Raw genomic sequence first — 22,042 nt, 5'->3', positions numbered from 1 at the left:
TCCGAAACTATCATCGAGCAATCCTCTCACGGCATGACCAACACTCATTCTGCATTCATACCCTGGTTACCCCGCGCATGACGGGTACGCATCTCATGATAGCTTATCTGGACAAGGGGGTTCGAGACTGGGGCAATCCTTGACCACACTTGGACGTCGAGATAGCAACAGACCAAAGCCAGAGCTGAGGTATCGAGCCTTGTCCTAGCGCCCTGTCCCCCGCATCCTGAACTTGGTGTTCATGCAGGTATTTAAGGTCACAGCCTTCCTCCTGGGCCCCGAGACACAGGACCACTTCGCATAACCGCAACAAGGCCTTTGCGACTTGGAGATATCTCATCTACACGATGCCCGCTGTTGAAGAATACGATAATCCAGCCTGGCCCCCAGGCACGGTTCGGCTTGAAGGTAAGAGCTGTCACTACGTTTCGTCCATCAGTGGGCATGACATCTGTTCCACTTGCTGACACTTCGTCGCAGAGGAGGATCGGTCAAATGAGATCATCCTGCAGCCGCAGCCGTCGCGAGACCCAAATGATCCACTTGTTAGTTGTCTAACCTCTTGAAGCATACAAGATACTGACAGCGAAACTCAAGAATTGGTCCAAGCCGCGCAAGTATGCCAACTTTGGCCTCGCCGCCTTCTACGCCTTGATGGTGTTTGCGCTGTAAGTCAAGACAGCCCACGTGGAACACGAAGAAGCTAACTCCAGCCCCAGAATTGATGTTGCTACACCGACTTGGGGCCCCATGCACGAAGAGCTGGGCTTCAGCTACAATGCCTTGAACAACAGTTACGCCGCTGGTTGTGGCGCCCTCGCCGTCGGAGCCTGTGTCCTCATCCCATTTGCCCTCAAGTACGGTCGACGTCCTGTGTACATCTTTAGCACAGCCATCCAGATGGGAGTTTCCATATGGTCCGCCCGCCAGCAGAATGTGGTGGACCTGATGATGGTTAACATTATTAGCTGCTTTGTGGGCGCCCTGGCTGAGGTTGTGGTTCAGATGACGATTGCAGACGTCTTCTTTGTGAACCAGCGTGGAACCATGAATAGTCTGTACTTCTGGTCGACTAGGATCGGTGCCTCGCTGGCCCCCACGGCGGCAGGATATGCCACTATCTCGCAGGGCTGGCGCTGGGTTTGGTGGTGGGTCGCCATCTTCTTCGGACTTCTCCTGGTGGCCATGATCTTTGGCTACGAGGAGACCAAGTTTGTCCCGCCCGCGATCGACGGCGTCAATATCGCTCATGATTCCTATCCTGCTAAGGACGATTCGAAAGACCCCGAGCTGGCTCGTACCACAACGCCAGCCGAGGCCGGTCCCAAGCTGACTGTTGCTTGTATCGACCCTGATATACCCAGAAAAACATACAAGCAGCGTCTTGCACTTACCACTGTATCGCCGGGCTCTCTTGGTTCTTTCTTCCGACACTGTTACCAACCATTCCAGATCCTCTTCTCAGTACCGGGTGTCTTCTACATGTCCCTGGTCTACGGCGGCATGATGGTTGCATCCAACGTCATTAGCACAACTGTTTCCAACTGGATGATCCGGGCGCCTTACAACTTTGATGCCGATCAGATTGGGCTGATGAGCCTGGCCCCATTCACCGGGTCGACTCTAGGGACTCTCATCTGCGGTCCTCTGAGTGACTGGCTGATTCTGTTCCTCTCCAAGCGAAACAAGGGTATTTACGAGCCCGAGATGCGACTCTGGGTTATGCTGGCCTTTGCACCATTTGTGCCCGTTGGCATGATCCTGTTCGGCGTTGGACTCAACAGCGGCTGGCCGTGGCCTATTCTGGCTATCGGCTATGGCATGTGCAGCTTCGGCACTGCACCGGCTGGTACTATTGCCCTGACTTACATGACAGACGCCTATACCGAGGTAAGCATATCTTGTCGGCATCCAGTCTGCGCGTGATTGCTAATGTATGTACCTCGATCAGATCGTCGGAGACGCCATGGTCAGTGTGACTTTCACCCGCAACGTGTGCTCTACCATGTTCATCTTTGCCCTCCCACCATGGATCGCGGCTGCTGGACTGCAGAATGTTTACATCACGATGGGTGTTTTGATCACTACCATTCTGTTTGGCAGTGGGCTTTTTATCGCATTTGGCAAACGGTTTCGTTTCAAGTTCCGCAAGACCTATCGGTACTTTGCCGCGAGGCAATTTGAACCGCGACTTATGTAGGCTTGGTAATGGGTTGCTGGGAACTTTTTGCAAGGCCCAAGTCTTGGTAAATCATATTATCTCCCTCTAACAAGGGCAGATAAGATATCACCGGTTTGGCCATGTGTATATGTTGCCCCCAAGAAACCATCCATTTAAGATTTCAGACAACCATTGGGCAGTATATGCTTAGTACCTATTCTATACTTGTCTGAAACAATTATTACGTTAATCGAGGTCACGCTGCTATATACCTGCTGTTTGGAATGGCTTCTTCGTAATATTGGCACTCGCTCATATCGATTCTACGTGTACCTACGTCTCTAAATTGATTACGATCAACAGTTCCATCATCATCCGAAGTTCCCCGTGACGCCGGTTACTGTCCGCCTGGAACCAGGCATCATGTGTTCTGGCATAGGTAGGTATTCGGGGTTTGTTTAATCCGATACCAACCCAGACCATCTTAGCGCATGCTCTTGTCACCTTGCCATCTCCAAACACTTCTTTGAAGGGGGACAGTTACACGGAAAGTTCCCAGCACAAAGATCTTTACTAACTCTCAGCATTGCATCCTCCTAGCCTATACTTCTGGAGATCTATGATGCTGCACCATTCTCGCCACAGGCCCCATATTCGGCCCCCTCCCCGACGTAGGGGCCCCAGAGCCCAGACAGCCTGCATAAGCTGTAAGGAGAGAAAGCTAAAGGTAAAACACATCCATCAACCAGTTACTACCTCCCTCTATACTTACCATGCACCAGTGTGATGACCAAGTTCCGTCGTGTGCCAACTGCCAGCGGCTCGATCTTGGTGAGTAGGCGAGGGAATCGCCTCGTTTTCTCGCTGACGATGCCCCACAGCTTGCCTTGTCGAAGATCCCTCCACCAAGCGCCAGTTGCCAAGGAACTACCTCGAGACCCTGGAGGAGCGCGTCGAGCTTCTCGAACGTCTCCTGCAACAACAGAGCCAAGTTGGCCAGCCGCAAGCTCCCACCGGACCACAAGCGTCTCGTTCCCGCGACTTCAACCACTTCGGTGCTGTCGCTGGGTCTTATCCAGCAAGGGATCGAGATGAGAATGATGAAGCTACAGATCTGATATCGAAGGCAGGCGTCTTGAGCCTCCACGCCTCGGGGGCGGAACCGCAATATTTTGGGCCTTCATCCATGTTCTCCTTCTCCCGCGTTATTCATGCCTGTGTTCGACAGACAGTGCAAGAGAAACCCTCTAACGAGTTCGACTCCAACCTGGACGAGATGGATGCATCTGCATTGGCCCCCTGCCGACTCCCGAGTTATGAAATTGGGTTGGCGCTGAGCAATGCTTATTTCGAAAACGTTCATTTGCAGTACCCTTTTCTTCATGAACCGACTTTCAGGCAATGGGAGAATAACGCTGTGGGGCTTGATTCCATGGTGGCTAGTCCTTCTGAGCTCTTCTTCGTCAATATGGCACGTAGAACCAGTCAAATCTAATGCGGGTGTACTTGGCTAATGGTAAACAGGTTTACGCGATAGGAGCCCTTCTAAAGTCCAACAAGAGGTCTTTCCCGCAAGTGAGTTCACCATATCGCGTTGATAATGCAGCTGGCCAACTGTGTCTGCTTAGCAACTCTACGTCTCGGCTCTGCTATACATCGATCATGTTCTGGCCAAGAAAAGCCTCGAGTCTATCCAAGCATTGCTTTGCTGTGCCTTGTTCTCAATTCGGTCTTCGATGGGCCCGTCCGTATGGTCAGTTGAGCAATGAGCATCCCACCATAAAAGACTGACGATCTGGGACAGGAATCTCTCGGGCCTTGCGCTGCGTCAGTGCATCGAACTCGGATATCACCGCAATCCTAAGAAGATCAACTTGAAGTCGAACATCCTGCGTCTTGAGCTGCGAAAACGAGTATTTTGGTGCGCATACCAGATGGACTGTGCCTCTTCCGTCAACCTCGGGCTTCCGCTGAGCCTCCCGATCCAAGAGGTCGACACTGAAGTGAGTATTGATCATCTACAAGTTTAAAGGTGCTTTATATATAGTTTATAGTTCCCACTAGATATCGACGACTCATCCATCACCGAGACTGGAGCGAAGGGGCCTCCTCGCCCACCAGGTGGCCCAGTAACTACCATGTCGCATGCGCTGCACCAATTTCGGATCCGATGCATCTGGGCGCGGATCTACGCATCCATATACTCCAACGCTGCCAGCCAAGGTCACAACGACGAAAGCTACCAGGCACAGGTGCGATCATTGCGCAGGGAGCTCGATGAATGGATGGCGGCAACACCTCCTGAGCCCCAGCGGGCTGGCGTTCCCCTGACCGTGTTTGCAAATGCCGAGGATTACAAAGTGACCTACAACGAGACCATCCTGTTTCTCTACCGTGGCCAGCTGACAAACCGCGAGAATGTGCAGGACGAGGTGTTTTTGGAATGCATGCAGGCTGCCAGTGACATCTGTCAATCATGCAAGCGCCTTTACATCGGGAAGCCCATCAACTATACCTGGTCGACCCTCCACGTCATCTTTCTTGCAGGCTTGACTAACTTACACTGCCTTTGGACTTCACCTGCTGTCCGGCAAGCCGCGAGAATCGACAGCGTCAGCAATTCGTTTACGACCTGCACCATGCTGCTGGCCATCATGGCAGAACGCTGGGAAGGCGCCGCGCCATACCGTGATTTATTCGAGGCGCTGACTTCAAGAGCCATGGCTATGCTGGTTGAGAGGAAGCAGCACGAGCCATTGCCGACTTCGCCTATGGACTCTACCATTCCGAATATGGAGGATCTTACGCAGTGGGCGGCCCAAATAGCTGATGTTGGTATGCCTGATGCTTTTGGCAGCCTCCTGAGTGGCCTCATTGGTGATTACAGCTTAGAGGGACAGGAGTCTTATGATAGTTTGTGGGAGTTCTAAGATAAAGGGAGAAGTTATGAACAGACTACCTGTTGTCGAACCGAACTATTTACCAAGGTTGGCTTGACCTACTGGTCCAACAGTTTTGGTGTGCGCCCCAAATTAAGAACTTGCAAGGATATTTGTAAATAATTTACAAGAATTGTATATGCAACAGCCTCAACCTACTCCTCCTCGCAGATCTTAGTTCAGCAAATCAGCAACTTGCTTGGTAATGTCATGCAGAGGAAACTGAGTGCGGTTCCCAGCCAGCGTGCCCTTAACCTTGGCATCACCAAAATACTCGGTCACCGAGTAAATGCTCGACCCAATCTGCAAGCTTGCAACAGTAGAACCTCCAGCAGCGAGATACTTGTTCGCAATACTGCCCACATTCCGAGCCTTGTTCCACTTTCCATCAGCAGAGTGCAGGACGATGGTGCCGTTGGTGTTGTCCGAGACCAGGAGGACAGTGCCATGGTACAAGGGAGGAAGAATAGCTCCATCAAGGCCTTGACCAATTGGGGTTTTTCCAGAGCTGAGAGAAATCTTGGAAGGCTTTCCTTGCTTGTCGCGCTTGTTGAACTTGTACAACTGGCCGTCGATGTTATCAGGAACAATCAGAGAGTCCCCAACTGACACGGCGCCCGTGAAACCGTGCTTGGTATGATCCGGTGGAGTCGCAAGATACCATGCACTGGCCTGTTTGTTGTCGGCGCTGACCCGGATGATGCTGCTCGGAAACGTTCCGATGACAAAAGTGTTGCCGTGCTCATCGTGCTCAATGTCCTGGTAGCCCGAGTACACTCCGTTGGTGATAGCTGTCAAGTTTCGGCGCCAAAGCTCGCGACGTGTCTTGAGATCATACTTGACGAGGAAGTTGTCGCCCGAAATGTCCTGGCCTTCAGTATCGAAAGCGGCTCCGGCGTCAATGACGACGGAGAGCCTGCCGAGGGGATCGACCTTGACGCCGCTGGCGTGGAGAATAGGATCTCCGCTAAGACCCTTGAATTTGATCGAATCGATAACGGCATTGACATAGGGATCCCAGACTGCTACTGTGGCGTTGTAGACGGAGCTAGAAACACTCGTTAGAATATGAGAGATAAGATAGAGGAAGAATTGGCTGACCTGAAGTAGACTGAGCAGCGGCTCTCGTCAAAAGCAGCATTCTCGGGGTACAGCTGGAAGCTGTTGATGGTCTTGTCCCCGGAAATGCTGGCGCAGTGGGAGCCGGAGTTGGAGTATCTGCTTGGGTACGCTGTCGCTGCCGATGCAGACAGAAGGAGGAGCGAGGGAGACAGTCTCATCTTGATCAAATTGAATTGTTTTGATATGGATAGACAAGGAAAGGGAGGTTGTTACTGTGAGTGAAGGTACAGGTCTGAGAAGATGAGGTTCAATGCTCCTTAAATATCTCACATCACGACATGAAGGCTTCATTATGTGTCAAGCTCACACCCGATTTCAATGAGTTCGTGGATCTCGGCTCCCACCTCCCAAAGCTAGCTTGATTTGATTACACAATGCGACTCTTGGGTAACAAGGCGCAGTTACGACATTGACGTGCCCAGCGTTTCCGACAAAGTGCCGAGATGACGGCCATCCCACTGGAAAAAGTATGTCAGGGCTTGCAAGACGTACGACACCTCGGAAACGACAAGGCGTATACGGAGTGTCCAATGAAAACACTTTCCTCAACAAAAGCTTAGATCTTGTTTACGTGTCGGGAAAGGCTGGTCATTGCTAAGCCGGAGATGTCCAGCTCTAAAGTGGGAGCCGGTGGGATAAAATTTCTTTGTTCCCAACACGCTTGGACCCCCATTATTAGTCAGGAGACTCCTTGATACATTCTGCAGGATAGAGTTAAATGATATCATTCTTTATTCCGCGTTTGGAAATGAGTGCGGTCAAGGTTGTTTAGTTAATACTTTGAGTTCCATTCCCTTGATGCAACTCTTCAGGGCTAAAGGATGTGCCCAGGTTGGAAGAATAAAATGTCCAAATGACATCACCCGGAGACGAAAATCGAGTCTGTCAAACTCATTTCTATTTCTTGACAGAAATATGTGTCATCTTGAATTTGTCTCTTTTTTGTGACTGTATCATAAACGTATGACTAGGTTGGTTTGCCTAGAGCCAATGTTTTACCACGGGTAACTGAGAGAGATCACGTCTCTGTTGAAGCTTAGATAGCCTAACTCCTTCTGATGGTTTCTATAAGCCGTGGATTAAGTTAAATATAATCATCTGAGGGATTTTCAACCAGCTTGCTTCATTAATACGCTTACGTAGTTACAAAGCTCTAGGGTGACAGCAAGGCTATTTACTAAACGTAACACTGCTGTACGATAACCATAGCTTATACCCAAGTTTGCATAACACAGCAACGAATTAATAGAGTCTATAAATACTACAAATGACGCTGCGATAGCCTTAAGAGAGGGGAAATAGAATCAGCACGGACTTACCTCAGCTTCTTCTGACCTGGCTGCCTGTCCTATCGCAAGGCATAATAGGCATTGTCTTGACCCCCATCCTGACCCGAGGATCATTTGTAACAAAATAGTGGCCAAGAACTATCAAAGGCCAAAATTCAACGAATTCATGCGTTTATCAGCGTGTTCTTTGATCCTGTGTACGACGGGAGGGGTCATTCAAAAATGAGAATTCAACGAATTCCCTGCCGGCGAGATAGGCGGGAAATCCATCTACATCAAGCTGAGCGGAACAACGGAGATGCTGCAGCTCAGTCCCGGGCCTTCTTCCATGAAGAAACCAACTTGTCTGATATTCATGCTTATTAAGTATATTGACCAGTTTGGGGATCGTGGCTGTTTCTTCAAGCCTCGTTCCAGTTCTGGATCTTGGTAGCGTGAAAGCCTTGGACACAGCCTCGTTGGGCTAACCGCCACCACCCAAACAGTCTCTTCAACTTTCTCCATCTCAACTGTATAACCAAACACGAAACTCACCATCCGAAGAGCTCTTATCCCACAAAAGAGCTAGCAGTCCCCTCACACATCAATGGATCCGCTCTCCATCACGGCGGGATGCGTGGCCCTTCTCGGCAACCTAGCCAGCGCCGGCCTGGCCATCAGCAACTTCATCCACGGCTACAAAGAGGCCGCTGAAGACTTCGTCACCATCACACGAGAGTTGGCTGAGCTGCGCGCGATTGCTTCGACGCTTCAGCGCGACTGCGATAACTCGTCTTCATCGTCTATCCCGATAGAGCTCCGACCACAAATTGCCGCTATCTTGAAGAATTGCGATGCTGTGGTCCTTCAGGTCCAGAGCCGTGTGGACAAGTACATGGCCTCGGGCAATAAGGGTGCTGCTAAATGGGCTCTATGCGGCAGGGAGGATGTCACCAAGCTGCAGGTATCCCTCGAGACTCATCGCAACGCGTTGGGTCTAACGCTGGGGATGATCTCAGTCTCCCTCGCGAAAGCTGTCAAGGATGACACGACTGTGATCAAGGAAGGCATGGTGGAGGTGAGAGAAATCGCCGCCCACCTGTTAAAGGGGATCGAGGCCATGCGGCAATTGGAAGGCGATGAGCAGACCGATGAACGTTTGGATCTCGGTGGTCGATTCTTCATGTTGGAGAGATATCTCGATGACATGACCTCATACGCTGATACAGTCGTTGGAGAGGATCTTTGGGAGGACGCAGACGCTCGGTCTATTCAAGTGAGCTCGGAAAACAGGCTGAACAACCAAGATACCGAGCAAATCGGACAAACCGAGGCAAAATTCGTTCAATCAAAGCCTATTAGCGACTTGATTAGCGACTTGATGACAAGCAAGAAAGAGAACCAACAAGCAAAACAGTATTCTATGGAGTTGGTGGGGGAAAGTCCCGCTTCTGGCAGCAATCCAGGCCAAGCGAGTGTCAAAAACGCCGGGCAAGCAGACCAACCCGAGCCACCACCCCTCTCGACATTTGTTCATCTAGGCGGAGATCCTCCGATAAAACCAGAGAAGGTCTAGCGTGGGACCATCGCAGTTCGCAAAAAGGTGACAGTGATCGGCCCCGTTGTCGGAAAAACAGCATTGATAAGGTGAGTTTTCCATCACAACTTTGGCTCACAAGACACCAACTAACTGGTCGTCTAAGAACTTTTGTCGAGAAGAAATACCCCCCAGTATGATCACCATCTATCCAACTGCTCACAGCTCACGATATCAAGGAATAACTCTGGCCAACGGTATTTGAGAACTATATGGCCGACTTAGATATCGGTTGCCCTCTAGAAGTCGCCATTTGGGATACAGCCGGCCTTGATGACTATGAAAGACTGCGCCCACTCAGATATCCCGACACCGATTTGTTCCTGCTCTGTTTTGATCTCGGATGGTTGGACTTTCTTAGCGAAATTGAAGATAAGGTGCGTCCCCTATGCTAATCCCTTAGCCAAACATTTCGTTCCGTCCAGAGTTCGCAGCAGTACATACTACAGACGAGTCGCAGTGGATACCAGAAATACGTAAAGACTATCCAGAGACGCCGATGGTTCTTGTAGGCTGCCAGAAAGATCTCCGCGATTGCCCTCCAGCTGTCAAAGAATGGCCTTACAAGGATGGCCCTGTCTCGTGGGCGACTGTCCGAGCCCCCTTGATCCCAGAACCAGCTGGACCATTCCTGATTGAACGCTATAGGGCAAAGAACTTGCTCAAAAGATTGGGGCTGCCATGTACATAGAATGCTCGGCGAAGACAGGCGAGGGTGTTGAAGCAGTGTTTACTGAGCCGTTCAAGGTGATGTTTCCAAATAAGGTCAAGAAGAGTTGGCGGAGTAAACTATTTTCAAAGGCTTAGGCTATAGACAGGCGGGGAGGAAGTGTGGGAAGGGATTTGATTCCATTAGTCTTATATCTTCACAAGGAGGCGTATAGGCGACATTAAGTTAGCGCAAGTATGACTATACGATACCAGAAACAAGCCATTAAATAAGGACCTTCCAGGAGGTTTCACATCGTATAAGTCGCCCAGCTGGCTGAGTTGTTACCAGAAAAGCCCCCTGTACTGACATAAAGAAAAGGGGACCCATGGCGTTGGCGAGGTCGTGCTCACGCACCAATTTGAAGAGGCATAGGTCACGTGAATCCCGCTGGCTGACACTTGGACTGATCCACCCGTAAAAACCATCCAATCATGAGGGCGTCTGAGATACTGCGCCACACGTTCCGAACAGCTTCAGTCAGACAGGATCGGGGCAGTGTAGTAGTAAAGATAAACCAGAAATAGCAATATCCTTCCTTCTTAAGCGCAGCTTGATCTCAACCTGATTCTTCTGATTGTTTCTTAGCCGCACTACCTTTGTTCTGTTTTCTCACTGTTCAATATCCACCATGGCGGTTAAGATTCCTCCCAGCGACCTTGTCTTCCCAAACTTGAACGAAGATCGAGCTGAAATCAGAATCTTGGAAGTTCATCCTGGGAGTCCAGGTTCGCAGATACACTGCAAGTTCCAAGTGGCGACATTGGATGAACTGGAATCGCCATATGAGACCCTGTCTTATACCTGGGGCGATGAAAACGAAGCAACAAAGGTCACTGTTTGGCTTGACGAGACGCCGGTTCCCGTTGCCAGAAACCTCTTTGACGCATTGAACAGGCTGCGTATGACTCATGAGCCGAGATATCTCTGGGTTGACGCACTATGCATCAACCAGGCTGATGATGTGGAAAAAACCTGGCAGGTCAGCATGATGCACCGAATCTACAGCCAATGTCAGCAGTGCGCCATCTGGCTGGGGGCCTTGGGAGATGTCGATGTGTTCCATGCTAGAGCAGCCGTGGACACTTTGTGTTGGTTCGCCGGGTCGCGAGGAAAACCTGACTGGATGGATGATGATTCGGCTAGAGATTATGCTGCCAAAGCACTCAAAATTCTCATCAACCTGCCATGGTGGGGTCGGATATGGACGGTCCAAGAAGCAATCCTCCCATCTTCCGCGACAGTGTATTGGGGCCCGTGTGATATCTCATGGGACCTAATGCGCAGGGCGGCAGATAGCTTCTTTGACAATCCCTCCCGGCAAATCCCAGGAGAGTTCTGGGCCCATGGCGGAGCTATCGACCTCCAAAGTGCGATGCGGGGACTTCAATTCACAAGCAGAGAGTCTCTCTTTCAAGTTCTGTGGCGCTGGAGATTCCGTCAAGCTACAGATCCGAGGGACAAGGTCTATGGACTTGTGGGTTTTCGGCGTGACACTTCACTGCCTACGGTGAAAACCTGCGATTACAAAATCGACGTCAGAACCTTGTATCAGAGGGTCACGGCTGATCTCATCCGTCTATCAACTGATCTGCAACCATTGATCGGACGAGGGGGCGAAGTGTCTGAAATACCTGACCTCGCGTCTTGGGCTGTGGATTGGCATGGGGTGCGTGATGATTCGAGACGGAGCACGGTGAACTTCTGGGACCATCACCGACGATGGCATGGGCTTGGCTATACCGCAGATAGAGGATTGCGAGGCGTCGGTCAAGGCCTGAAGGTCGAGGACGATCGGATTCTCTGCTTGCACGGCTTGCAGATTGACCGGATTTGTGTGGTTGAAGACCAGTCCAAAGGCACGTGTGTGGAGGGCTACGGATCAGCTAGGTCTCTGTTCCTCAACAGTGGTGGTAGATGGGGGAGGGTAATCACTCAGTTCCAGGATAAATACCCTGGACAACTTCCAGATAACTGGATGAGTGCATTTCTGGGTCTCATTACTGGCAAGTTGGTCCCTCAAGACCCAAACCATGGGGATGGCATAGATGATTGGATGAAGAACATGGTTCGTCCGCAGGCCGTGTTCATCACCGAGTCAGGGCGTTTCGGGCTAGGTTCTCGAAACATTCGACCAGGACAAGAGGTGTGGGTTCTTGGCGGAAGCAGATTTCCTGTTGTTTTAAGTCGTCGAGCCGGAGGAGCTGAAGACGAAGGCTTTACCTTTGCTGGCGAATGTTTTGTGTATGGAGTTATGAGAGGTGAGGCTGTAGAAGGACGGAGTAACGAGCAGAGAGAAATCAAACTTTATTAGAGAGAACAGAGCTGATATATTTATTACCCGTCCTAAATTTCCCTATATTTATAATCTAATGCCTACTTAAGGGTATTAACGTCATCAAGAAATCTTTCTTTGCACTCGGCGCTTGTGTGGCACTATACGCGATGGGGTTGCGCGATGGGGTTGCAGCCGCCGTTCTCGGTAACCGCGGCAGCATCAAGAGGGATGATGGCTCCCTCAGAGGCAAAAACAGGGATGTCGCTCAAAGGCTGGAAGATCTCGATGTCACGGTCGCCGTCGTAGACAAGTCCTGTGAATATATCGACGTATCGTGAAACGCTTGGAGGGAACCAAGCCCGTACAATAGAGCCGGTCGTCGACTCTGTTGATAATGTGTTCTTTATAGTTGAAACCCGGCCCTTGATGGGTTAACTGAGCTAGAAGACCGTCTAGGAGAGAATGTCTCCGGTACATGGGCTGGGCCAGAGGCTCATGCTCCCTAGAGGCCCTGATATTCATGGTATGTAAGAACGGATCATCCGGTGCCTGAGCTATAGGAACCGCGTTATGATGATCCGTGACTCGAGACGGTGTTTACTGTAGTTAAGGTATAAATAGCTGAATACCTAGCTTATTCATCACGCAGTACCCTTGAACACCTCCTCCACGTATTTAATCGATACATGATCGCCTTTGGCGCGCGATCGCGTATACAATGTACTAGTGTCGTTCCGCAAGATAGCCGCCATGAGCCCCTGATCCACAGCACCATCGCCAGCGACTGCACATTCGCCGCCGTCATAGCAAGCGCGTGCACCCAGAAACGAAGCAGTACCCCAGTCCGGCAGGATATATTGCGGTCCGTTGAGATACGTGCCAGCCTCGACAATCCTTTGATGAACACAAGTCAGCTCCGAGCCCGCCACGAATTGACACGGGTTAATGATCTACTCACCACTCTGCCGAGGCTCCCTGGGATGGCCAAGTTGGGCCACGCCACGTGGTAGGGGCGTCTTGGCTATGTTTGTAACTCTTGCCGGTGTTGAGGTTGGTCAAGGTGGTGGTGCCGTGATAACCGTTGTTGGTCGTTTCCACAAGCACATGAATATGATCACCTTCTGAGATGGCGAGCTGGGCTTTGCTGACACTCAACGGGTCGTCTGGGATCCTACAACAAACCGGTTAGTCAAGTTCCGGGGGATTTTACGGAGTCAAACCCTACCATTCATGGAATCCCGTGTACTCGGTCGTCCCGTTAGTCCACACCGACATGATAACGCCGGCCTGCCAGAGTCCTCGAACCTGCGTAGGCGATGATAGAACACCGTCAAGTCCGATCCAGTAGGACGCTGTGTATTGCTTTACCTTCTCACGCGGTTTCTTAGGTATCGATAGATGTGGCATAACGAGGGTAGCCTCGACCATGGTGAAACCGGTGGAATTACTCGATATGTTGAATTTGTCCGCGTACCGAACTGGCCCGGCCCATCCGTCGCCGTAGAACATTGGGTACTGCGCGTCTTTGGTTGCTGCGCAGGCGCTGCAGAGCAGCAGCGCGGCCAACGCTTTCACATTCATTGTGTTTATCAGCGATGCGAGGAAATGAAATGAGGGAGAAGCCCAGATATCAGAGGAAAGTTTGTTGAAGGCTACTCATATTGACGCCGATCATGCCCTGGCGGTGAGTTCGAATACGAGCTTCCCCACTATCAAAGCCACCCACTTCGGATACACCGGCCGAGTGCCATGACGATTTATTCCGTCCGGAACAGAGTGCTCTTTATCTCCGCCTTGAAGGCCTTAGGAAACCCATCACCAGCATCATCGCGGGGGCGAGGCCAAGATAAGGTATATCCGCCTTTACCGATATTACGGTACGTCAATGCCTCGCAATATATGGATCCCGCGAATGAGCACCTCGTCGCCTCCGGCGTCGATGTCGGCATGGCTAATATTCCGTATATAAATGGCTAGCACACGTGAGGCAGGTTAGATTAGAATATATAATTCATCAGCGCCTAATACGGCTTCGTGGTCATACAAGGAGAAAATAGTGGCCTCAAAACGAACCTTAGCCGTCTTAATTAACTCTACAATAGGATCATCCTGAAGGTTGATGTCCTACACGAGAGAAGTTTCGGCTTCTAAACCTAGCCTATAGAGAGACCAATAAATTAGCATCTGGCTAGTTTATAAGGTGACGTTGCTCTCCTCGCCCAGTAAAATTCATCCTTAGGCTCAAGCAATATCCCTAATCACATCAAATCAAGCTTTGTTCAGAACTGTCACTGGGGTCAGTCACACGTAGATCGCTGACTCCGGGTAGTGGTTGTAATTTATCCTCGGGATCACCAGGCCCAGCAACAGAGTCGGCTGCATGTATTCCGGAACTTCCGGCTACGGCCACGAGTGACGCGCCATCCGTAATGCAGTACTTTCCTAGAGAACAGAACACACACGCGCACACATACACACACAGCTGGGTGAGAGATATCCACTCCTTGAGAGGGGACTTAGGAGCTTGATCTCACGACTTTCTCGCTCTCTTGCGAAACAATGTAAAATACCGAGCGTAAATGATCAATTTATAACAAGTAAGAACTACCCCAAAGAAAAACCTCGAGGCGGCTCTTTTCTACTACTGACAGCAGACGAAGGTGATTGCAAGTTTGAGGCTCCCGCGAGTCTCTAGCCTTTTTGTATGTACAAAAAATTTCTCTGCACAAAGGAAAAGACTTCTTCCCCCAACAACACTACCTGGACGCCTCCATTTAAAAGGTTGGTCCCTTTGGGTCAATAGGTTCCAACTCGCCCTGGCCCTTAAACTGCTCTAAAATGTTGGCCTTCTCCGTCAACATAAACCTGTCCGTCTGGATTCCAATCTTTGCCAACGTCCTCCAGCGTGCAAAGTCCTCAGGGTTCCTCTTATCGCCGCGCGCAGATTCGGCATTATCCCAGTGTCCCTGAGAGAAGCCCAATATACCGCTAATCGTCTGGCCCTTAATATCATAGACTAGGGAAACAATAGTGCCGGTTTCCTCGAGCCAGTTGATCTGCCAGATCTCGCCAGGTCGCACGCATTGGTAGGAGGCGGTTTGGTAGTTTTTGCGGCCGGCCATAGGACCGCCGTGGATGGCATAGACAACGCGGTCTTCGGAAAAGAACCAGATTTCATAACGCCACTTCTCCGGGTTTCCTTCGGAGTCTCTTGCATCGTAGTCGTAGATGAGATGGGTATCGCGTATATCCGTCTCAAAGGAGGGGTCTAGGTCGCCGTTGGTCTGGTAAATTGGGTACGCCAGGACGTCTTTCAGAAGCGTCACGAAGAGAAATAAGAAAACAAGTTTGAGATTCATAAGAACCATTGTAAGTGTTTGTATTGTGGATGAGTATTGGGGTAGAGAGCTAGTTTCTAACAGTTCCGTGACGCCTTTATATATCTCCTCAAGCCTGGTGATAGTCTTGAGAGTCGGGCCACCAAGAATAGCTTCAACCTTTGGAAAATCCGGCTCTCCCGTGCTCGAACGGTTTCGAAATTGACGAGATAGTTGTTGGCGTGACAAGGCGTCTCGAAATGGCCAGGGCTCAAGGTGGAAGAAACTCAAGTTTGCATCGTATGACACCACACCGCGCAACAAGAACATCCACAAATCGGCGCACAGCGCGGTTAGTCTCGCCATGAAGGAATGCTATCGGCCCGTCAACCCAACAAGCTGGTTTAACTTTGGTTTGAGGCGCTTCTGTTGTCCTGTTTTGTTCAATCCAGCGTTTATCATGTTCAAGGCTATTCTGTTGCCTTTTTTGTCAATGCCCGTGACCGGCCCCTTCAATGCATAGATAACCGTTGCAACAGGGAGTTCAGTCCCTGTGATTGATCATTCGATACCTATGGTCCTACTAATGGCCAGATCATTCCTATTCCCTTCTAAAACGGCACTTAGCATGGTATAGAATAGAAAGGAGATTAATAATCACCTATTAACCCTTTTTTCTATATGAAGAAATTACCCCATGGCCCAAAATGACCTAGCACCACGGGGTTGTACAGTATTAGGTTTTGATACCGTTATGTATTGATGACTGTGTTTTTTGCTATTGTGGCTGATGGCTTATTGTCATCATTGCAGATAATAATAATGGCCTAATTAGCACGCTTTTCTCTCAAATCAACACGTGATCTCGCTTCCTGTCTCGTCGCTAACATCCACTACCTCCCTGAGCCACCATTTTCCCTCCCTTTCCTCTTCCCTCTCTTTACTTCATTAATCCCCGTTCACCATGTTCTCACCAGATGCTTGCACTCTATTGCCTCGCGCTTATGGCGTCTGCGGCAAGAAAAAGGGCCTTCTCCGCTGCGAAGTAGAAGGACGGGGCAGCGAGCAAAAAGAAATCGAACTGCATCAGAGAGAACGGAGCTAATATATTTATCACCCATCCAGAAAATGGGAATGCTTCAGTAACCACAAGGGACTGATGCCGTTACCGTTACGGGAGTGTTGGCCTTGTTGCCAGTCGATCCACCAGAAGTCACACGCGTCCTTCTCAAGGCCTCGGTCAAGAAGGCTTAGATAGGCAGTCATGTACTCTGGATCATCTGGGCGGAATGAAATGGGTTTCTGGTGTTAGTATCGTGGCCTAGAACTGCCGCCATCTCCCTGCATTCGTCTTCGAATGCATGTAGCCCGTCGGCCGGATGGTCGTTGAGCGTAAGGTTGAATCGTCTCTGTCCTCAAAATGTCCATCGGAGGACGATTCGTACCTCATCGGGCCCTCAGTCAGGACAGTGAACCGATACTTCTCTCCTGTCACAATTGCTCGTGGGTTAGCAACAGGGCGGCTCGCGAATTGGTACGCTCCCATGGTTAAGGACGCTCCGATCAAAGCCGAAAACGGGTCTTGTGACAGTTCAATGTGATGTGTCAAGTGAAGCAGGTTAGCCCATAGGTTAATTAAAGGAGTCGTTCCAAAAACCAGTAGCCGCTCTTGCCAAACCGTGGAATAGTAAACCGCTAAGACACGCCAACAATTTACCCACTGCCAGTCTGTCAACGGGGACCACTCGCTTAAACTTCTCGCTATTATCCCCACGGGGCGTAGTTTTGACACGACACTATTCCCACTGCCTGAATGAACCTTTGACGCTAGATGCCAGCTGCTGAGCAGAAACGAGCTCTGGTTGGCCAGAGTAGTCCCGCTCAAGGGGCTCGGCTGTGCGCTGTTTAAACCACGGCATTTGACGATGCCCTCATTTTCAGAAAAAAAAAAGAGGCATACTACCCTGGCTCCAAAGCCTGCCCTGGCCACAGGAGAGTAGATTGAAGAGCGAAAACACGGTATTGTCGGTCCGATAATTCTTTCGACCAGGCCTGCTTCTCACAACCCCCTGCATGCGGTAAACCGGACCCCTTTGCTGGTGCTGTCACGAGACTCGACAAGAAATCAAGTCAAGGATCTCTGTTGTCAGCCCAATAGAGACCCCAGATTTGATCAATCCACGTTTACCTCCACACTTGCCGATTTGGGGTCGCTGTGGAGTGAGAGTCTGAGCGCTTCATACAAGATCGTGGGACTCTCCTTATAAAATGGGAACTTGGGGACGAGATGGAGTTTGGAGGAGACCATCATCACTCAATCGCTTACACGAGAATTCAATTTATCCTTCCTAGCTCAACGTACTTCATTCATCCCCGTCATGGACGAGTCCAAAGAAAACTCCAATCAGCATGAGGGCGACAACGCCGTCCAGAATAGCCCTGCAAATCCAGGTATTGCCGTTGGCCTGTCCCCAGTCGACGACATGCTCAGGGCAGCCATCAAAGCTTACCCAAAGGCCATCGCCTTCAGCATAATTGTATCGCTTTGCCTTATCATGGAAGGCTACGACACTTCCACAGTTCCGAGAAAGATTCGGCGAACGTCTTGAGAACGGGGATTATCAAATCACCGCATCATGGATGTCAGGTCTCAAGACTGGCGTCCAAGTTGCTCAGATTCTGGGACTGATGGCTGCTGGCGTCATAGCCGAGAGATACGGCTACAAGAAGACAATCTTGGGATCCCTTCTACTGCTTATCGGCTTCATATTCATCTTTTTCTTTGCCTCACATATTGCCATGCTTTTTGTGGCTGGCGTTTTGTGTGGCGTTCCATGGGTATGATCATACGTCTCTTTCGCAAAGAGCTATCGAGCTGACTTTGACAAACACAGGGAGCTTTCCAGACATTAACGGCCACTTATGCGGCTGATGTGACCCCTGTCCCACTGCGGCCAGTCCTCACCACCTATGTCAACATGTGCTGGGTAATGGGCCAGCTCCTCAGCTCAGGTGTGTTGCGTGGGCTCATTGACCGCCACGATAATTGGGCTTGGCGGATTCCCTACGCCATCCAGTGGGTGTTCCCACCTCCTATCATCATTGGCGTTCTACTTGCCCCCGAGAGTCCCACCTGGCTCGTCCGCAAGGGCCGCCTCGACGATGCTAGGAAAGCTCTGAGGCGGCTTTCAAGCGGACGATCCGAGGACGACATCAACAACACAGTGGCCATGCTTGTCTACACAGACCAAATGGAGAAGGAGTCGGTCGAGGGCGTCTCGTACTTGGACTGCTTCAGGGGCACAAACCTCCGCCGCACTGAAATCGCGTGCATGGTCTGGGCTGCCCAAGTTCTATGCGGCATCTGGTTCGGTGGCAATGTGATTTACTTCCTCCAACAGGCCGGCTTTAATCCAGCCAGATCATTCGACTTTGGCATTGGCACCCAAGCCCTTGCGCTGGCCGGCACCATAGGCGCCTGGTTTCTCCTCCCTCACGTGGGGCGCCGAAGACTCTATCTCGTCGGTCTCAGCGTTATGCTCACTGTCCTTCTGGCTGTGGGCTTCATGGGCATCCCGGCCCGCAGGGATGCCATTGGCTGGACTTCAGGCGCCTTGATGATGGTCTTTGTCGTCGCGTATGATCTCACCGTTGGCCCAGTCTGCTACTGCCTCGTAGCAGAGATTCCGAGCACACGCCTGCGCATCAAGACTGCGGTCTTGGCCCGTAACACGTACAATATCATCAGCATCGGGGCCAATTTTCTGAATGCGCCCATCCTCAATCCAGGGGCATGGAATCTCCGTGGTAAGGGAGGCTTCATCTGGGCGGGTCCTTGCGCTGTAGTTCTTGTCTGGACCTTTTTCCGCCTGCCAGAAACTAAGGGACGAGCGATCTCGGAGCTGGATGCTCTCTCTGAGAGACGCGTCAGCACAAGGGACTTTGCCAGGACGGAGGTTACCATCTTTGACCAGAGTCAGAACGAGAAACTGGGCGTTGAATGACCTTGGCCCGATTGGCTTTTGGTGTCATTAACAAGAGATTCAGGGATTGCTTTGGAAACTGGGGATTTCTGTAGAGTGTAGCTTTCGTTGCCAGCCAAGTCTACTCGCATCAAGATACAGTATTCTTCTAGAATTATAAAGCAATGATTTCTGGACGATGGAATCGAGTGGCGAGCGGATGTCGGCGATCAGGTCGGTACACTCGTAGAACTACACCGAGTAGCCCAGACCGGCGTTTCGGCAGATACTCAGGCCTGTAGCTAATCGAGGCGACTCCAATTCGACGTAGGTCATGAAGGAATATTCGTGGTTTATACCGGCAGGGCCCGAGTCGTGAGAGACAAGGCGTAGGGTGGCGCGCTTAGCATCGTCGAAGCAGTCCTGTCGGACTAGCAAGTTGGGGGTTTCGGATTTAAAAGGATGTCGTGTGATTACTGCGGGGAGATCTGGATCGCGAACAGGGTCTTCAGGTTCTGGTCGAAGAAAACGCCTGTCTTTCTTGGGCATTTGAAAGCTGGTGCTAGGATAGGGCCTCTCAGCAAAGGAGAGTGTGACGCACAAGTTTAGGAAGCATTGTCGGGCCGACAACATGACTTGATCGGCATCGACGGCCGCATCATGGGATCAATGGATCATACCAAGAGCCTGTATCAGTACAAACGGAGAAGTACTCGTGTTTATCGGCTCCCATCATCTGCAGTTGTGCCCCCGCACATCCCCACCGTTCTGAGTGAGTGAGCCTTGGCCAACACTGGTTTAAGTACTCCTCTTGTTCTGTGGAGTGAACTTGCCCAAACATCTCTCCATCTTACCCATTCCCTCACTCTCCATGTCTGTTTTACAATGAGTGTCACTGCGACATATACCGCCGCGTTGACACGGAAGCCGCAGGGCTTCCATCCTCCCCCAGAGTATCACCTCAAAGCCCCGCAGGGATGGATGAACGACCCCTGCGCCCCGAACTTTGATCCAACGACAGGCACTTATCATATCTTCTATCAATGTAAGAGAAACGGCTTCTCCGAATGTCTCTTTTCTGACACCGCTAGGGAACCCTCGGTCCTGTGATTGGGGCAACATCTGCTGGGGTCATGCCACTAGTTCTGACGGCCTACGTTGGAATCACAGTGAAACCAACCCGGCGCTCCAACCCAGTGAGCCGTACGATAAGGCTGGTATCTGGACAGGTTGTCTATGGCCAACTGGACCTAAAGGAGAGAAGGACCAGCTCACGGTTATCTACTCATCCATCACATGCCTGGATATTCACTGGACCCGTGAGCACGTCCGTAACTCCGAAGGCATATCGCTGGCGACGTCTACGAACAACGGGAAGACGTGGAGGAAAAACGACCTAAACCCCATCATTAAGAATGAGCCGGAAGACCTCAGGGTGACGGGCTTCAGGGACCCGTTCCTCGCGACTTGGCCTGCTCTTGATGAGATCCGAGGCGAGAGGAGCCTCTATGGGATTCTTTCAGGCGGGATTGCCGGCAAGACCCCAACCGTCTTCATTTACGCCGTCTCCCCGGCCGACCTTACCGAGTGGACATACCTGGGACCCCTGGTCGATCTTGTTCCTGGCTTCTGCACCCCCGGGCCTTGGACAGGCGACTTTGGTGTCAACTGGGAGTGTGTCAACTACATGACCTTGCGAAGCGACACTGAAGAGCGCGACTTTCTCCTTATGGGGACGGAAGGGGGTCTCAAGCGCGGCTATAAGGAGGGAAGCCCTGATAGCCTTTTCGCGTGGTGCCTCTGGTTCGCCGGCTCTCTTGAGCAGACTGCAGAAGGGCCGAGGCTAAGGCATGGCTTTGACGGGATCCTAGACCATGGAAACTTGTACGCGGCAAGCTCGTATGAGCATCCTGTTACGAAGAAGAGGATCGCGTTCGGCTGGATTAAGGAGGAAGAGCTCACGTTGGCCCGGCGTGAGGCTAAGGGCTGGACGGGCTACCTGTCGCTTCCCAGGGAGCTCTTTTTGTACAGCGCAACAAACGTGGTCAGGGGCTTAAAGTCGTCGTTTGATGAGATACGCTCTATCAAGGCAATCCCCGACGGCTCGGGAGCCAACACCATACACACGCTCGGCATCCGGCCGCTCCACGACCTGCGCCTCCTCCGGCCCTCTCGACCAGACGAGTGGTCAGCCATCGGCAGTTCTGATACTTCAGGCATCCTGAAACACCGCACCCGTTCGACAAGTTGGGAGCTGGAAGCCCTCATCAACGGACACGCCCCGCGGCGCGTAGGCTTCCACATCTGTCACAACGCTGATACCTCGCTGCGGACCAGCATCTTCTTCGACACGCAAGAGGAGAGGATCTTCGTGGACAGGAGTGCGTCAAACCAAGAGCCGGACATTCGAAAAGATACTCTATCAGGGGCGTTCACACTCTTCTACATCCGTGAGCAGGGGCGCGAGACGCTAGAGGCGCTGAGGCTACGCATCTTCCGAGATGGGGATACGCTGGAAGTCTTTGCGAATGATCGGTTCGCACTGAGCACAACAGTCTATGTAGATGAGACGTGCGGGGGGGTCAGCTGGTTTGTCGAGGGCCGTGGCGGTGCGGAGGGTGTATTTGAGACGATTCGGTTATGGGATGACCTCGGGCGAGAAGACGGGAGAGACCTAGAGCAAGGTTAG

General features: G+C 51.3%; 8 protein-coding genes across 8 annotated transcripts; 5 read left to right on the top strand and 3 right to left on the bottom strand.

Annotated features, from left to right (window-relative positions):
- Window positions 1-357: 357 nt before the first annotated feature.
- On the top strand, window positions 358-2,200 carry LRP88_02345 (uncharacterized protein; the record flags this gene model as incomplete). The annotated part of the gene is made up of 5 exons (XM_083238997.1): window positions 358-417; window positions 483-545; window positions 598-668; window positions 720-1,890; window positions 1,952-2,200. The coding sequence occupies 5 exons, from the start codon at window positions 358-360 to the stop codon at window positions 2,198-2,200; spliced, it is 1,614 nt and encodes a 537-aa protein (XP_083104127.1).
- A 734-nt stretch (window positions 2,201-2,934) lies between these two features.
- LRP88_02344 (fungal specific transcription factor domain-containing protein) lies at window positions 2,935-5,091 on the top strand (the record flags this gene model as incomplete). Its single annotated transcript, XM_083238996.1, has 6 exons — window positions 2,935-2,992; window positions 3,043-3,518; window positions 3,686-3,736; window positions 3,790-3,914; window positions 3,966-4,164; window positions 4,216-5,091. The coding sequence occupies 6 exons, from the start codon at window positions 2,935-2,937 to the stop codon at window positions 5,089-5,091; spliced, it is 1,785 nt and encodes a 594-aa protein (XP_083104126.1).
- A 183-nt stretch (window positions 5,092-5,274) lies between these two features.
- Window positions 5,275-6,380, bottom strand: LRP88_02343 (uncharacterized protein; the record flags this gene model as incomplete). Its single annotated transcript, XM_083238995.1, has 2 exons — window positions 5,275-6,148; window positions 6,202-6,380. The coding sequence occupies 2 exons, from the start codon at window positions 6,378-6,380 to the stop codon at window positions 5,275-5,277; spliced, it is 1,053 nt and encodes a 350-aa protein (XP_083104125.1).
- Window positions 6,381-8,097: 1,717 nt separating this feature from the next.
- LRP88_02342 (uncharacterized protein) lies at window positions 8,098-9,066 on the top strand (the record flags this gene model as incomplete). The annotated part of the gene is made up of 1 exon (XM_083238994.1): window positions 8,098-9,066. One exon carries the CDS (start codon window positions 8,098-8,100, stop codon window positions 9,064-9,066), a length of 969 nt encoding a protein of 322 aa, XP_083104124.1.
- A 3,166-nt stretch (window positions 9,067-12,232) lies between these two features.
- On the bottom strand, window positions 12,233-13,655 carry LRP88_02341 (heterokaryon incompatibility protein-domain-containing protein; the record flags this gene model as incomplete). Its single annotated transcript, XM_083238993.1, has 4 exons — window positions 12,233-12,387; window positions 12,799-12,968; window positions 13,033-13,245; window positions 13,300-13,655. The coding sequence occupies 4 exons, from the start codon at window positions 13,653-13,655 to the stop codon at window positions 12,233-12,235; spliced, it is 894 nt and encodes a 297-aa protein (XP_083104123.1).
- Window positions 13,656-14,848: 1,193 nt separating this feature from the next.
- LRP88_02340 (uncharacterized protein) lies at window positions 14,849-15,442 on the bottom strand (the record flags this gene model as incomplete). Its single annotated transcript, XM_083238992.1, has 1 exon — window positions 14,849-15,442. The coding sequence occupies one exon, from the start codon at window positions 15,440-15,442 to the stop codon at window positions 14,849-14,851; it is 594 nt and encodes a 197-aa protein (XP_083104122.1).
- A 2,589-nt stretch (window positions 15,443-18,031) lies between these two features.
- On the top strand, window positions 18,032-19,395 carry LRP88_02339 (uncharacterized protein; the record flags this gene model as incomplete). The annotated part of the gene is made up of 2 exons (XM_083238991.1): window positions 18,032-18,229; window positions 18,286-19,395. 2 exons carry the CDS (start codon window positions 18,032-18,034, stop codon window positions 19,393-19,395), a joined length of 1,308 nt encoding a protein of 435 aa, XP_083104121.1.
- Window positions 19,396-20,013: 618 nt separating this feature from the next.
- Window positions 20,014-22,042, top strand: LRP88_02338 (glycoside hydrolase family 32 protein; the record flags this gene model as incomplete). The annotated part of the gene is made up of 2 exons (XM_083238990.1): window positions 20,014-20,125; window positions 20,445-22,042. The coding sequence occupies 2 exons, from the start codon at window positions 20,014-20,016 to the stop codon at window positions 22,040-22,042; spliced, it is 1,710 nt and encodes a 569-aa protein (XP_083104120.1).

The sequence above is a fragment of the Fusarium phalaenopsidis genome (genome assembly GCF_050370095.1).
Source record: "Fusarium phalaenopsidis strain FUZ10S chromosome Unknown contig_32286, whole genome shotgun sequence".
NCBI classification, from domain to species: domain Eukaryota; kingdom Fungi; phylum Ascomycota; class Sordariomycetes; order Hypocreales; family Nectriaceae; genus Fusarium; species Fusarium phalaenopsidis.
Note: the sequence above shows the minus strand (reverse complement) of the source record. Positions and strands in the feature narration are given on the sequence as shown.